The 12111-nt window shown below is 57.0% G+C and overlaps 5 protein-coding genes across 5 annotated transcripts; 3 read left to right on the top strand and 2 right to left on the bottom strand.

Annotated features, from left to right (window-relative positions):
- Positions 1-40: 40 nt before the first annotated feature.
- Positions 41-1421, bottom strand: BO82DRAFT_333557 (amidohydrolase family protein). The gene is made up of 2 exons (XM_025633218.1): positions 336-1421; positions 41-283 (listed from the first exon to the last, which is right to left on the bottom strand). The coding sequence occupies exons 1-2, from the start codon at positions 1324-1326 to the stop codon at positions 123-125; spliced, it is 1152 nt and encodes a 383-aa protein (XP_025492817.1). The 5' UTR covers positions 1327-1421; the 3' UTR covers positions 41-122.
- Positions 1422-2063: 642 nt separating this feature from the next.
- On the top strand, positions 2064-3266 carry BO82DRAFT_431545 (isopenicillin N synthase family dioxygenase; the record flags this gene model as incomplete). Its single annotated transcript, XM_025640708.1, has 2 exons — positions 2064-2192; positions 2244-3266. 2 exons carry the CDS (start codon positions 2064-2066, stop codon positions 3264-3266), a joined length of 1152 nt encoding a protein of 383 aa, XP_025492816.1.
- A 154-nt stretch (positions 3267-3420) lies between these two features.
- BO82DRAFT_353582 (SDR family oxidoreductase) lies at positions 3421-4847 on the bottom strand. The gene has a single exon (XM_025634991.1). It carries the CDS (start codon positions 4349-4351, stop codon positions 3530-3532), a length of 822 nt encoding a protein of 273 aa, XP_025492815.1. The 5' UTR covers positions 4352-4847; the 3' UTR covers positions 3421-3529.
- An 861-nt stretch (positions 4848-5708) lies between these two features.
- Positions 5709-7415, top strand: BO82DRAFT_59973 (ferritin-like domain-containing protein). Its single transcript, XM_025641375.1, has 2 exons — positions 5709-6187; positions 6240-7415. Exons 1-2 carry the CDS (start codon positions 5813-5815, stop codon positions 7263-7265), a joined length of 1401 nt encoding a protein of 466 aa, XP_025492814.1. The 5' UTR covers positions 5709-5812; the 3' UTR covers positions 7266-7415.
- Positions 7416-8276: 861 nt separating this feature from the next.
- On the top strand, positions 8277-9730 carry BO82DRAFT_59891 (uncharacterized protein). Its single transcript, XM_025641374.1, has one exon. It carries the CDS (start codon positions 8676-8678, stop codon positions 9645-9647), a length of 972 nt encoding a protein of 323 aa, XP_025492813.1. The 5' UTR covers positions 8277-8675; the 3' UTR covers positions 9648-9730.
- Positions 9731-12111: the final 2381 nt, after the last annotated feature.

The raw sequence follows: 12111 nt of genomic DNA, 5'->3' as shown, positions 1-12111 counted from the left end.
ACGCAACATAGTTTGTGGCACACATAGCTACCGACTGAAGATGCACCTTTACAGAATCAGATTATTTGAAATCTTACAGGCACAAGAAACCGCCCTTGCATTGTTGCCGAGATGTCTGAAACTTAATTTAGCTTTAAAATGCGAGCCGCGTTCTCTCCCAAGACCCCTGCAACGGTCTCATTCTCACCATCAAAGGCGGCATAGATAGCCTTATAGTTTGTGGTTACGCTTGGCCATTCCTCGTCATCCTTGCCAAGAGGGGGAAAGAACGGATGATCAGTTCCTATTCCAAGTCAGCAATGCCGAATGACCAGCGAAGATTTGAAAATCCATACCGAAGAGTAGACGATCCGCACCACCGGCCGCAGTTACCGCGGCTTTCAGGCCTGCAGTACCGTAGACCACCGCATCCAGATAAATGTTGGTATTGAGGACATCCCAGACACTTCTTTGCGGACCAGGTACATCACCTCCGTTAGCAACGAACTTGCGCTCATGCAGGATGCAACTCTCGATGCGCCCCGCCAGGAAGGGCAGCGTGCCCCCGGAGTGCGCCAACAGAATCTTCAGCCCCGGAAACCGATCGAAAACGCCCGCCAGAAACATCCGCGTCACGGCGATGGTCGTCTCCAGCGGGAACCCCAGGGCGAGGGGCAGGACATGGCCGTAGCGGTTCATCGCCTCGGGGCCGCCGAAGGCCTCGTCGGGGAGTCCGTAGTGCGGATGGAGAAACAAGAGGGAGTCGGTCTCCTGCAGCGCCTTCCACACGGTGTCCAGCCGGTCATCGTCCAGCCCCTTGCCCAAGCCGGTCGTGCCCATGATCACGCCCCGCAGATGCGGCAGCGTCTTGATTCTCTGAATCTCCCGGACGACCACCTCCGCAGTCGGCGCACTGAGTGGCAGCGCCCCGAAGGCATACAGCGTCTCCTTCTCGTGCAGCGCCCGCGTGTTCTCGGGGTCCGCGGCGCGGTTCACGCGTGCGCAGGTGGCCTCCAGGTCGTCGTTGATGCGCTCCGCCCAGGTCTGCGCCTCCTCGGGTGCCAGGAAGTCCAGCCACGGGTTGGCTAGCGAGATCACGCTGCTGTTGATGCCATGGCGGCGCATGAAGGCCAGCTTGACCTCGATGTCGGAGTAGGAGGCGTCCACGGGTCGGCCACGCTGGTCGAGCGGAATAGACGCGTCGTCGTCCGACGAGAGGATGATCAGCCGCGGGGTCGCGCCGTCGGCTGGGTCGTGGACGTAAGGTACTGTCTTGCGAGCTCGGAGCATCTGCATGTACGCCGGTGGGTAGACGTGGGTGTGGATGTCGACGATGAGAGGCGCCATCTTTGTGTGCAGGCTGGTCGTCGAGCTTGAAGTTGAAGGTGAATGCTGCAGCAGTGGTTAGAGGATTGGAGGCTGGAAACAAAGGTTGGGGATGGAATGGAGGGGCAGAGGTGATGAAGTGAGGGGAAAGACGCACATGGCTATGTTGATACCTCAGTTGAATACCTCATCCTGCATGAAGATGACTTATCAGTTACCGCAGCTCGCAGCCAGCAGCCAGCAATCATTTCCTTGAGCTCTTCTGCAATGATAATCTGTCCAGAGGATTGATTATCTTGTGTCTGTTCTTCAGCGTGCACTTCAGATCTCAAGGGCTATCTATCTTATCTTGGAATTCAGTACTTACTTATCTCCATATCGGCCCCCCCCACGATCAACTGTCAGGTCTTATCTTTCCCCGCCATGTTCAACAAGTCGTAGGGGACTCCTTGTGTACAGTACAGTGACCCCCGATATGGTTTCCCCCATGTGGTGTCATGCAGGCTCAGGCCCATTCATTCATTGTTCTGTGCTGCTGCTCTCCGCCCCCCTCTTCCCCTTCCTTGGTTCTGCGCGCGGATAAGAACAGTAGTGATCTCACTGCTTCTCCCTCCCCGTGACTTTCGATTCCCCACCACGTCTTCTGGGATATCTACACTGATATCAAGCGATTCATACTCGCCTTTTTTTTTTCTCTCTCTATTGTTAGCATTCCCTTTCCAGCTGAAATCTCCTGGACCTCTACGTGTGCGATCAGTATGGAAGGCAACCTGCCGCAACAGCAGTGTCACCCTGTAACCACGGCCATCGAGAAAGATGACCTCGTGATTCCAGTGAGTAGCCACTCGCTTCTTCACTTCCTTGAGTATCGCTTGCGCGACGAGAAGGTGAGCCTCAACCACCTTCATCCTCGCTAACGGAGGACCGGCTACTTGTAGATCATCGACTTCGGGCCCTTCCTGCACGGGACCCCCGCCGACAAACACGAAGTCGCCATGTCCGTCGTGCACGCCTTCAAGACCTCCGGGTTCCTTTATCTCAGCAATCATGGCGTGCCACCGTCCGTGGTTAGCCACGTCTTTGGCACCTCCGCCCGGTTCTTCGCACGGCCCCAGGCTCAGAAAGACAGCCTGTGCTGGACGACTCCACAAGCGAACCGTGGTTACGTGAAGACGGGCCAAGAGAAGCTCCGCACGGTGGAGGAGGACGATGATGATGACGATGACGTCGGCACCGCGGCGGCGGCGGAGTCGCGCAGCATCCCCGACCTCAAGGAGACGATGGAGATCGGCCGGGAAGGCGTGGCGGGGCTCCCGAACCGCTGGCCGGAGCACCTCGACGCCGCGGGGCAGGAGTTCAAGGCGGTGATGCTGTCGTTCTTCGAGCGGTGCAAGGCGCTGCACACCGCGGTCATGCGGGCTATCGCGCTGGGCATGCACCTGCCCGAGCACTACTTCGACTCGTTCGTCGACGCTGGCGACAACAACCTCCGCCTGCTGCACTACCCGGCCGTCGACAAGCACATCTTCCGCGACAACCCCCTGCAGGTCCGCGCCGGCGAGCACAGCGACTACGGCTCCATCACCCTGCTCTTCCAGGACGGCCGCGGCGGCCTCCAGGTCCGCAGCCCCAGGGGTACCTTCGTCGACGCGACCCCCGTCGCCGATACCGTGGTCGTCAACGCCGGGGACCTGCTGGCCCGCTGGTCGAATGACACGATCAAGAGCACGAGACATCGCGTCGTCGAGCCTCCCCGGGTCGTTGACGAGGATGATAAGGATGATGCCGATGATACTGGGGTGTATCCGGATCGTTACAGCATCGCGTACTTCTGTAATCCCAATAATGACCAGATGATCGAAGCCATCCCGGGAACCTACGGAGAGGATATCCGCCCGCTCAAGTACCCTGGGATCACCGCTGGAGACTACCTCGTGCAGCGACTGACCGCAACCTACTAGCTAATCTTTCCATCATGATGACCTGGCGTTCGGAAGGAGTATGGGATCTTTGGCTTTTCCATCGGTTTGATATCGTGACATCGTACAACAGGGTGATATATACCGGGACTCGAGCGCCGTTGCATTGGACGATTTGGAAGAGAAGCTTTGGTATGGGGTGCTTGTATTCGATGCTGCTTGACATTCTATTTCTGCGATCTAGCATTTCATAGTATCTACGCGCAAGTCTTGATCTATGTGCAATAGCCTCCTCTCCCTAACTACTAATATGTGCATGGGACCGCGCTCACTCGGCCTCCGTCGGTTATCGTGATGTTGCCGTTGAGATATGCGCCCGAGGGGCCAGCCATCCACAGAATCAAACTAGCCATATCCTGCTCGCTACCGGCACGCGTAAGGGGGATGATGTCGCGGGGGAAAGAGCCGTCAGAGATGCCCTGGTCGCCGTCCTGGAAATTCATGGTCGACATCTCCGAGAGATATAATCCCGGCGCAATGCCATTTACGCGGATGTCGTACGAGGACAGCGTGGTGGCGAGGATCTTGATCAGCTGGTTCGTCGACGCCTTGGAGAGGTTGTAGGCGACGCTAAACGGCACGCGGCGGTTGAAGCCTGCGATCGAGCTGGTGATGATGACCTGGGCGGTAGGGGCGGACGCCTTGTTCTTCTCCGGCGCCGGCCGGCGCTGGTTGGCCGCCTCCAGCAACGGCAGGAAGGCGAGGACCGTGAAGTAGGCGCCCGTGACATTGACGTCGAACACCTGCGAAAACTCCTCCATGGACGCGGACCACAACTGGTCGCGCACCTCGGACAGGCTGGGCAGCGATCCGTCCGGCTTGGGCCCCGGCGGGCGGTTCACCGGCCCCATGATCCCGCTGTTCGCGATCAGCAGATCGACATGGCCCGTCTGCGCGGCCACGGCCTCGTAGGCCGTCTGGAGCGACGCCTTGGACGAGATGTCGGCCTGGATGGGGATGATGGCCTCCGGCTTGGAGCTCTGCGCCGCCGTCGCCTGCAGAGCCTCTTGGCGACGGCCGATGATGAAGACCTTAGATGCTCCGTTCTCGGCGAGCGTGAGCGCCATGATCCGGCCCAGTCCTGGCAGGAGAACAGTACTGGTGAGTGGCAACGTCCTGACACATCCTTCCTAGCGGAGGCGATGGAGGGGACTCACCACTACCACCCCCCGTGATGACGACCACTAGGCCCTCGACGGAGAATAACTCCGCGACTCGAAGATGGGACATGTTGCAATGAGATGATTGTGGAAGATCGCAATAACAATTGGGAGCACAATTGTATGGCTGTTTGCGCAAAGGGTTGCAGAAGTACTGTACGGTGAATGAAGGCGAAGATGCGGGGTAAGTAATAAGTGGTAAGTGGTTAATTCCTCCTAATCTCCTAGGAGCTGGATGTCTCGGCCGGATCCGATCACGTCACACAGCCTATTGTTCCTAGCGATCGTTCATTGTGCTTCTGTTGCTCGCAACCATCGCATCGGCATCGGTGCCATTGTCGAGTCGAACCACAACTGCTCAGCTGGCCATGGGCTTCCAACTCTGAGCCGTGGCTGTCAGGAACAGCCTTGGCGGAGCGTGGAGAGAACAAGAAGATTCCCGAACGGGCCCGGTGGGAAAACCGGAGGTGACGCCGCCAGGAGGTCACACCTCACACCTCACACCTGCCCCATCCGGCCTCGGCGATGAATGCATCATCTTCCACCACTCGACTCTATTGTAACGCCGCTCGTGCGCTCTGATTCCCTGGATAAAGGTTCCTGGCTATCCACTCGACGCCATCTGTCCTGCACGTCACTCTGGCCACCCTGAGCCTGACTCGAAGCGGCGCTTTCCACCTGCCGAGTAGCTTAAGGTGTGTCTCGTCGGTGGAGCACGGGATTTGCTGAAGTGGGCCTATTCTTTGCTTAACAACCAAGTTATTCAGTCAACTATACTGATTGTCTGTAAAACCCGGGCTGACTGAACCATGGCTATCCAGGGTTGTGTCACAATGCGAAGGGCCGATCAAGACCCCATTCGGACGGAAATCCCCCCCTAGCTCCTGATTTCACTGAGTCGTCATGCTCGGTCACTGACGCCCCATCCTATACTACCCACTGATATTCTCATGAAGAAACCATGGAACAACGTTCACACGGCCAACACATCCACTCTAGCCACACTGAAGCTCAGCCTTATTCGGCTGTAGCCCAATGTCTGGTTGCCGACATGACCGGATGGATCGACATGGTGGAGCGAGGTCGAACGGCCTGCTTGAGGTCCCAACCGACATCGCTCGAGGGTCATACAGGGTGGTTACATGCGGTGCCGAATCCATCCGTCAACCTGGGTCGAGCTGGACTTAGTCGGCCTACAGCAAAGATTTGTGGAGATAGACGATGATAGCCCGGTTGCGTCACAGCCGGGTCACTACGCAACTGTCTTCGTGAAGCTTTTATAACTGAATCTCCGTGCCCCTGTCCTCCGGAAATTCATCCAGCGCCAGGTTTCGAAACTTCCAAGCGTACCTGCAATCACCACTCAAGATGACTTGGAGCCGCTTGTTGCTGCTCAGCTCCCTGGGCTCGCCTTTGGCTTCGGCTTTGCCCGGCCAGCTCTTCGCTCGCACTACCGATGCTGCTGAGACAGCTACGGCTGCTGCTCCGCCTGTGGTGACCTACTCGACCTCTCAGGCGCATACCCCATACACCGGAACCCCCACCACTACGGGAGCCCTGACGGCTAGCTCCATCGGTCCTGGAGTCTCGCCTCTGCCTCCTGCCCCGGGGGCGTTCGACTACCCTAGTGATGGAGAGCTCCATGCCCCTGAGCCTGGTCCATACACCCCTGCAGGAGGTGTTGGAACCAACGGCACTGAGCCCGTCTACAATGCAAAGAGTGACTTTGACTTCGAGTCGTTGGTACGTATCTTCAATCCTTCTGAACATGATCCATTTGTTAATCTTCCATCAGGCTCTCGCTCTCTACCAAGAGTACATTGAGCTCGATCTGTTCCACGACGGATTGGCTCGCTTCTCGGAGGAGGATTTCACTGCTGCTGGACTGGACGCAGAGGATCGCCATCTGATCGAGTTCATGGCCAATCAGGAAGTTGGACATGCCACCATGTTGACCAACATCTTGGGCGCCGCAGCCCCCAAGCAGTGCAACTATGTCTACCCTTACACCACTGTCCACGAGTTCATCGACTTCTGCCAGAAGCTCACCCGCTTCGGCGAGGCCGGTGTCTACGGATTCTTGGCCCACCTTGACTCCCGCGAGGCCGCAACCCTCCTTACGCAGTCCATCACTACGGAAGCCAGACAGCAGCTCATCTTCCGTCAGTTCGAAGGTCTCTTCCCCATGCCGGTGTGGTTTGAGGTTGGTGTCCCTCAGTCCTGGGCCTGGACTCTTCTGGCTCCATACATTGCCGACTGCCCCGCCGACCAAACCCGCCTCGCCTGGCAGAATTTCCCTGCTCTGAGCATCGTTAACCAGCCCAACCCCTTCCGGATCAACGGCTCTGAGGCGTCTGGGGAGACCATCAGCAACGGCACCAACGTGTCGAACAGCACGGTGGTTCCCGAGTCGGAGTCGTGCTTGAACTCCACCGAGGTTGGCATCGACTGCTCGCCCGCGATCACCCACAACCGCACCAACCCTCTCTCCTACCCTGGCCGTCAGGTCTTCCTGACCTGGGAGGAGCCCGGCAAGGCCGTGGGCCCAAACAACAGCTACGTGACGTCGACCAGCGCGGGCGAGCCCAAGTTCGTCGCCTGGGCCTCGCAGCTGAACGTGACCTACTCTCCCCTGACCCTCAACGGATCGAACTCGGGCTCGACCATCCAGCCCGATGTGTCGACCTACGCCGGTGACCCGGCCGCCAACGGCACTCTCTTCATTGCCATCACGGACTCGGACCTCTTCGTGACTCCGTTCAACATCACCATGCTGAACCCTCATGTCGTGGCCGGGCCCGCTCTGTACCAGTCTGGTTAGGAGGATGCCGGTGACGACTGTTCGACCGAGTTTGTGTCCAAAAGAGCAATGATTCACGATACGCGCATGTTTCGCTCATTTCGTTTATGGGATTTGATCCAGGCGATAGGATAGTTGGAGTTTGACGAATTTGTACTACCTTACTACTTAATTTGCTTAATGCTACCCCTCACTTGATTGCGTTGCTCCTCAGTAGATTAGATCCCTTGGAAGGCCAAGTAAATCAAAGGTACGATGTAAGCCAACGGAAGCAATCGTAGACCGAGATGCAAGGGGATCCCAGCAGCAAGGCTAGCTACTCACGCTCCAAACCTTGACTCAAAGCGAACGCAGCGGAGGAACCGGTAGTCGCGTTTCTTCCAAGGCATCAAATGCTCTCGGGTACTCCCACCCCCCGCTGACGGCTGGCATGGATTTCTCCCATCTATAGAAACCGGTAGGCCCATTCCTGATTTCAAATCCAGAGTTCCTGTACTGTACTTGGAAGACACCTACCTACATCCCGTCCTTGCGCAGGGATGTGCAGGCTCTCGTCCACTCTACCGCATACCCACTAGGCCGCATATCGATGCGATACAATTGTCGGGATGATTCTCCCACTCGGGCTGAGCTTGCTACCTACCCTTCCGATTTCAACCTCATATCTGATGTATGGCTAATGCGGCTTGATAGAGCTCGTGAGCTCTGCGGAGGCTGCGGGTACTCAACTGCTTTCTCTTCTCGGGATTCTGGGATTCTTTCTTTCTGTCTTGTCTCTCACAACGAGGAACGGGGGTATTCTGGTGGCGAGTCCTTACTTCGTTGCTTAAACAAACCGACTGTTGGAGGATAAGGATAGTTAGTGCATACATACATCCTCGCGGTTGTAAGCAGGACCCTTTCATGGTAATGTTAGAAAGTCGATTTCTCGGGTTTAGCACGAATACCCTCAATGCGTTCTGCTCTGCCAGCTCCAGCGGTAGGATATCCAAGTATCGAATCTGTCGTTCTGTCGCCATTGAAATGTTGTGGTTTGCATGTCTACCATTGCATTTGAACTGTCTACCGAGCGATAATTGGAGATACTATTTATAGCACCCGCTTAACCCCGCGTAACCCCGAGTGAGGGAGGGTCAAGCCAGAGGCGGTCGAGAGCTCAGCACCTTACGGCGTCCTCCCAATTCCAAATCAGCCAATTCCACCAGTCTGCAACCTACCTACCAACCTACTTTCCTCTCTTCAGAAAATCAAATCATAACAGCATACGAACCCCTAAACCTATCTACCACCGCGAACCCCCGACCTCCTACCCACCTACCTACCTCCACCGGTCAGCTGCCACCGTCGGTGCAACAACCCCTGACATCCTCGCCGGCTCTTCACCATCTGTTACCCATTTACCCACCCAGATCCGGTTCTCACATCCACAACATGGAAGGAACCAGGAACCGAAAACAACGCCGCGCAGCAGCAGCAGCAGCAGCAGCAAAACAACCCCGATCCACCGACGCGTTCGATCCCGCCTCCGTCCCGCTCGCCCATCCACCAACGACAAATCACCCCACCGGCAAAACCCTGGTGGATATCATCGCCGAGCGCCAGGGTGAACTACTGGGGCAGCTCTCTCCCAACGGGGGTGCAGGCACAGGCACACAGACGCAGTTCGTGACCGTCGACCCGCGGACGGGGGCGATCTCCGCCGTCGACGAGGGGAGTCTCTCGAGCGAGACGAAGAGGAAGGCGAGGAAGCGGGCGGAGAAGGCGCGGTGGCGGCAGCAGCAGCAGCAGCAGCAGCGACAAGGGAACGGCGAGAACGAGATTTCTGGCGGAGAGGATGAGGAGGACGAGGACGAGGACGAGGACGAGGACGAAGAGGAGGAAGAGCTCGAACATCCGATCCCCCCGGTCATCGATACGTTGCTCCTCGCCGTGCCCCTGGCGACCCTCCATCTGACGCTCGCGTACCTCGCCGCTCATCAGTACGCCCAGGAGATCGAGCTGGAGAAACTCGTCCGCGACTCCGCCTTCGTGGCCTTGCCCATGCTGGCGCTGTTGATCCACCTCGCGCACGGGCATGTTGTCTCCTTCGTTGGGGCACCGAATAGAGAAACGCTCTCGCTCTTGCCGTGGGACAGCGAGAAGCAGTCGTGGGCGTTCATGCGCAGGCTCCTCTTCCCGCCGAGTCTACGCACCGTGGTCTTTCTCCCGCTGACGGCTTTCCTGGGGTGCAGGTTGATGATCATGACGAACGAGGATCCCTACTACGCTGTCATGAAGCATGCGCCGGCTTTTGGGACTATGTGGATCTGGGGCGTCTTGGAGATGTCCTTCGGACCGGCCGTGCTGGGCGCGCTGGGCCCGTTGATCTGGGGAGTCTGGTGGATGGGGTATGGAATTCTCTGAGCTCGCTGTGCTAGTTGTGAGGGAGTGCGCGAGAGCGGGCTGTTGCTCGTCCGTCTGCGGACTCGGTCACTCATCCTCCCATCGCGTAGGATGTGGACAGGAGGGGTGCATCGCCCTCGCCGCATGAAGGATCCATATCCTGGGACAAGACATCCAAGGCTGCCCGATGCCTTGGTCACCGCATCGCGACGAGCCAGTCGCTTGTGCAGTTCCTGGCAATGGCCGGGATGTTACGCATCTCACGCTCGTATGCCATCCTGTCACAATGCAGGGTGGAGCTCCTTTGCCATGCTGGACAAGCATGGAGCTCGCAACGCCGTGGTTGCAGATACTCGGCCACCTCTGCTCGTCTCCACGGTATGCATACGAAGGAAGCGCGCTATGCGAGGGTGGTCGACATCGGTTTGCCCCTCATCACAGCACGGCACCCTGTCACCGTGCACCCATTATCGAATGTGCAGGATCTATAGCAATCTGAACCGAGCTTCATCCTACATAACTCCGCCAATGGTTCGCTCTCGTGCCTAGCATACGATGGCATGTGAGAGCAACGGATGGGTATGATCCGGCCGACGAGCTTAGGGTAACTTCGCTTCGAACTAGTTGAGATATAAGCGACTAATGAGATCCATCCGTTCAGAGAAAATGAAAAGAGTAGGATAGCGAACGATTGCAAACGGGCCCTACCCGAAGCCTATGCTCGTGGCATGGGCGAACAGAAACGGTTTGTGAGCCACGCCTGACGGATGAGCGCAATTGCATGGAGCGTTCGCTAAACAAGGCGCCTCTCGCCCCTTTCCTGTACAGACCTGTTGACGTGGCATTGCAGCGCCACAGAAAGCCGTTGCGCAGCTCGAGCAGGCACAGCGTTAGGACCAGTCCCCGGCGCCAGTAGCAATTGACAGGGTTGGTGCATTAGTTCGTAAGGACAGGCAGGACAGGCAGGACAGGCAGGACAGGCACCACGAAGACAGGGGCAACCGAACGGAGGGGCGATTCAGGCAGACGCATCTGAGTGGCAGAACAACCCCGAGGCAAGGCTTCTCCTATTCGCCGGGGATAATCCAAGTGTCGACTTACTTTTTGACCCGCATAGCTTAGCGATAAGCTGGAGCTTTCCAGTGGTGACGTCACCCATTCGAGTTCTGTCAGATGCAGGGTCAGGCTCGCGAGCAGATGGCACCGGAGGGGAGGGGGGTGTGGTTGAGCATGGCTGAGAGGCTGGCGGAAGGGCGGGCGCGAAGATCCGACCAGTGCAAAGATACGGGAATAAAAACGAATGGTCAAAAGAAAAAATAAAGCATTGAGAAAAAGAAAAAGAAACAGGGTGCAGCAAGATGACAGCGGAGGGATTGCCGGTCATCAGATAACTACTCCGTAGGTAGTCCGCGTATGTGACCTTCCGAATGCGGCCAGTGCGAGAGAGGGGGAGAGAGAGAGACAATTCAATTGTCCGAGTTTAGTTGAACAGCGAGGATTTGGGCTGGCTGGCTCTGGACGATGTCTGGGCTGAACTCAAGGCACTAAGAAGCAGTGGCTGTAGGTAGTCGGTCTCCTTGCCATCGCCATCGTTCCATTTAGCCGAAGACGACCCCCCCGGGATGGCAGGATCAAAGGAACGAGGGGAGGTGGACTGGACGCAGGACGGAGGATCCGCTGTCTCCGCTGTGGCACGACGCAGGTGCTAGACAGTAGGCTGTGGCGCAAGAAAAGAAGGATTCTAGATGAGGGATGAGAGAGTGGGCGAACTAGACACGAACTATTGGGGCACTAGCAGTAGTAGAATAGTAACACCTTTCACTCTCAACCAACTCACAGACTGAGACTTTTCAGCCGACTCTCTGGCTCGGACAATTTCCTATCGTTCCTGATGTCCATCGACTGCAATTCTCCGCTGCAGAATTGAATGGACTGTTGCTTCGGCCGTGCCAGCCCTCTTCCGCCCCAACGCGACAGAGTCGCAGAGTAGTGAGCAGTTCATGAGGTCCAAGCGGTTCGTCCCGGGCTAGATTCAATGCGTCTGCGAGGGACTCGGTCGAAAGGGCACCCACCCATTCCCGTCTCGGATTCTTTGATGTAGGAGAGTAGTGGACCAGACTTTCTAGTCTCCAGTCACCAAAAAAAAAGCTAGAATTGTCTCTGCTGAGGCCGACAAACACTTTGCATGGAACACCAAAAACAAGCAAACAAGTTTGGAAGACTGCTTGGGGGTCAGTCATCACCGTCGCCTGAGCCACCGTAGCTACCCTACCACCAGTCGATTAGTGCAGGCAATCAATCCAGCCAGCAAGTCAGCAGCGCCTGCACGTGTCAGCAAAGTGAACGAGCTCGATCGAGTGTGGGGGAATGCCAATTCTTGTGATGGTACCGGCAGTATGCACAGTATGCACAGTACAGTAGTGGAACCAGAACCAGAATGTCATCCATGTCATGTCAACGACCGATACCACCCTGACTACCAGAC

This window comes from Aspergillus uvarum (genome assembly GCF_003184745.1).
Source record: "Aspergillus uvarum CBS 121591 unplaced genomic scaffold BO82scaffold_21, whole genome shotgun sequence".
Taxonomy (NCBI): domain Eukaryota; kingdom Fungi; phylum Ascomycota; class Eurotiomycetes; order Eurotiales; family Aspergillaceae; genus Aspergillus; species Aspergillus uvarum.
This window is presented reverse-complemented; position numbering and strand designations above follow the sequence as displayed.

Excerpts from the sequence above, each read along its gene's own strand:
- BO82DRAFT_353582 (XM_025634991.1), bottom strand. The coding sequence starts at position 4,351 with ATGGCGCTCACGCTCGCCGAGAACGGAGCATCTAAGGTCTTCATCATC.
- BO82DRAFT_59891 (XM_025641374.1), top strand. The coding sequence starts at position 8,676 with ATGGAAGGAACCAGGAACCGAAAACAACGCCGCGCAGCAGCAGCAGCA.
- BO82DRAFT_333557 (XM_025633218.1), bottom strand. The coding sequence starts at position 1,326 with ATGGCGCCTCTCATCGTCGACATCCACACCCACGTCTACCCACCGGCG. Across the intron at positions 284-335 it reads TGCGGATCGTCTACTCTTCG|GAACTGATCATCCGTTCTTT; the intron begins GTATGGATTTTC and ends GACTTGGAATAG.
- BO82DRAFT_59973 (XM_025641375.1), top strand. The coding sequence starts at position 5,813 with ATGACTTGGAGCCGCTTGTTGCTGCTCAGCTCCCTGGGCTCGCCTTTG. Across the intron at positions 6,188-6,239 it reads ACTTTGACTTCGAGTCGTTG|GCTCTCGCTCTCTACCAAGA; the intron begins GTACGTATCTTC and ends ATCTTCCATCAG.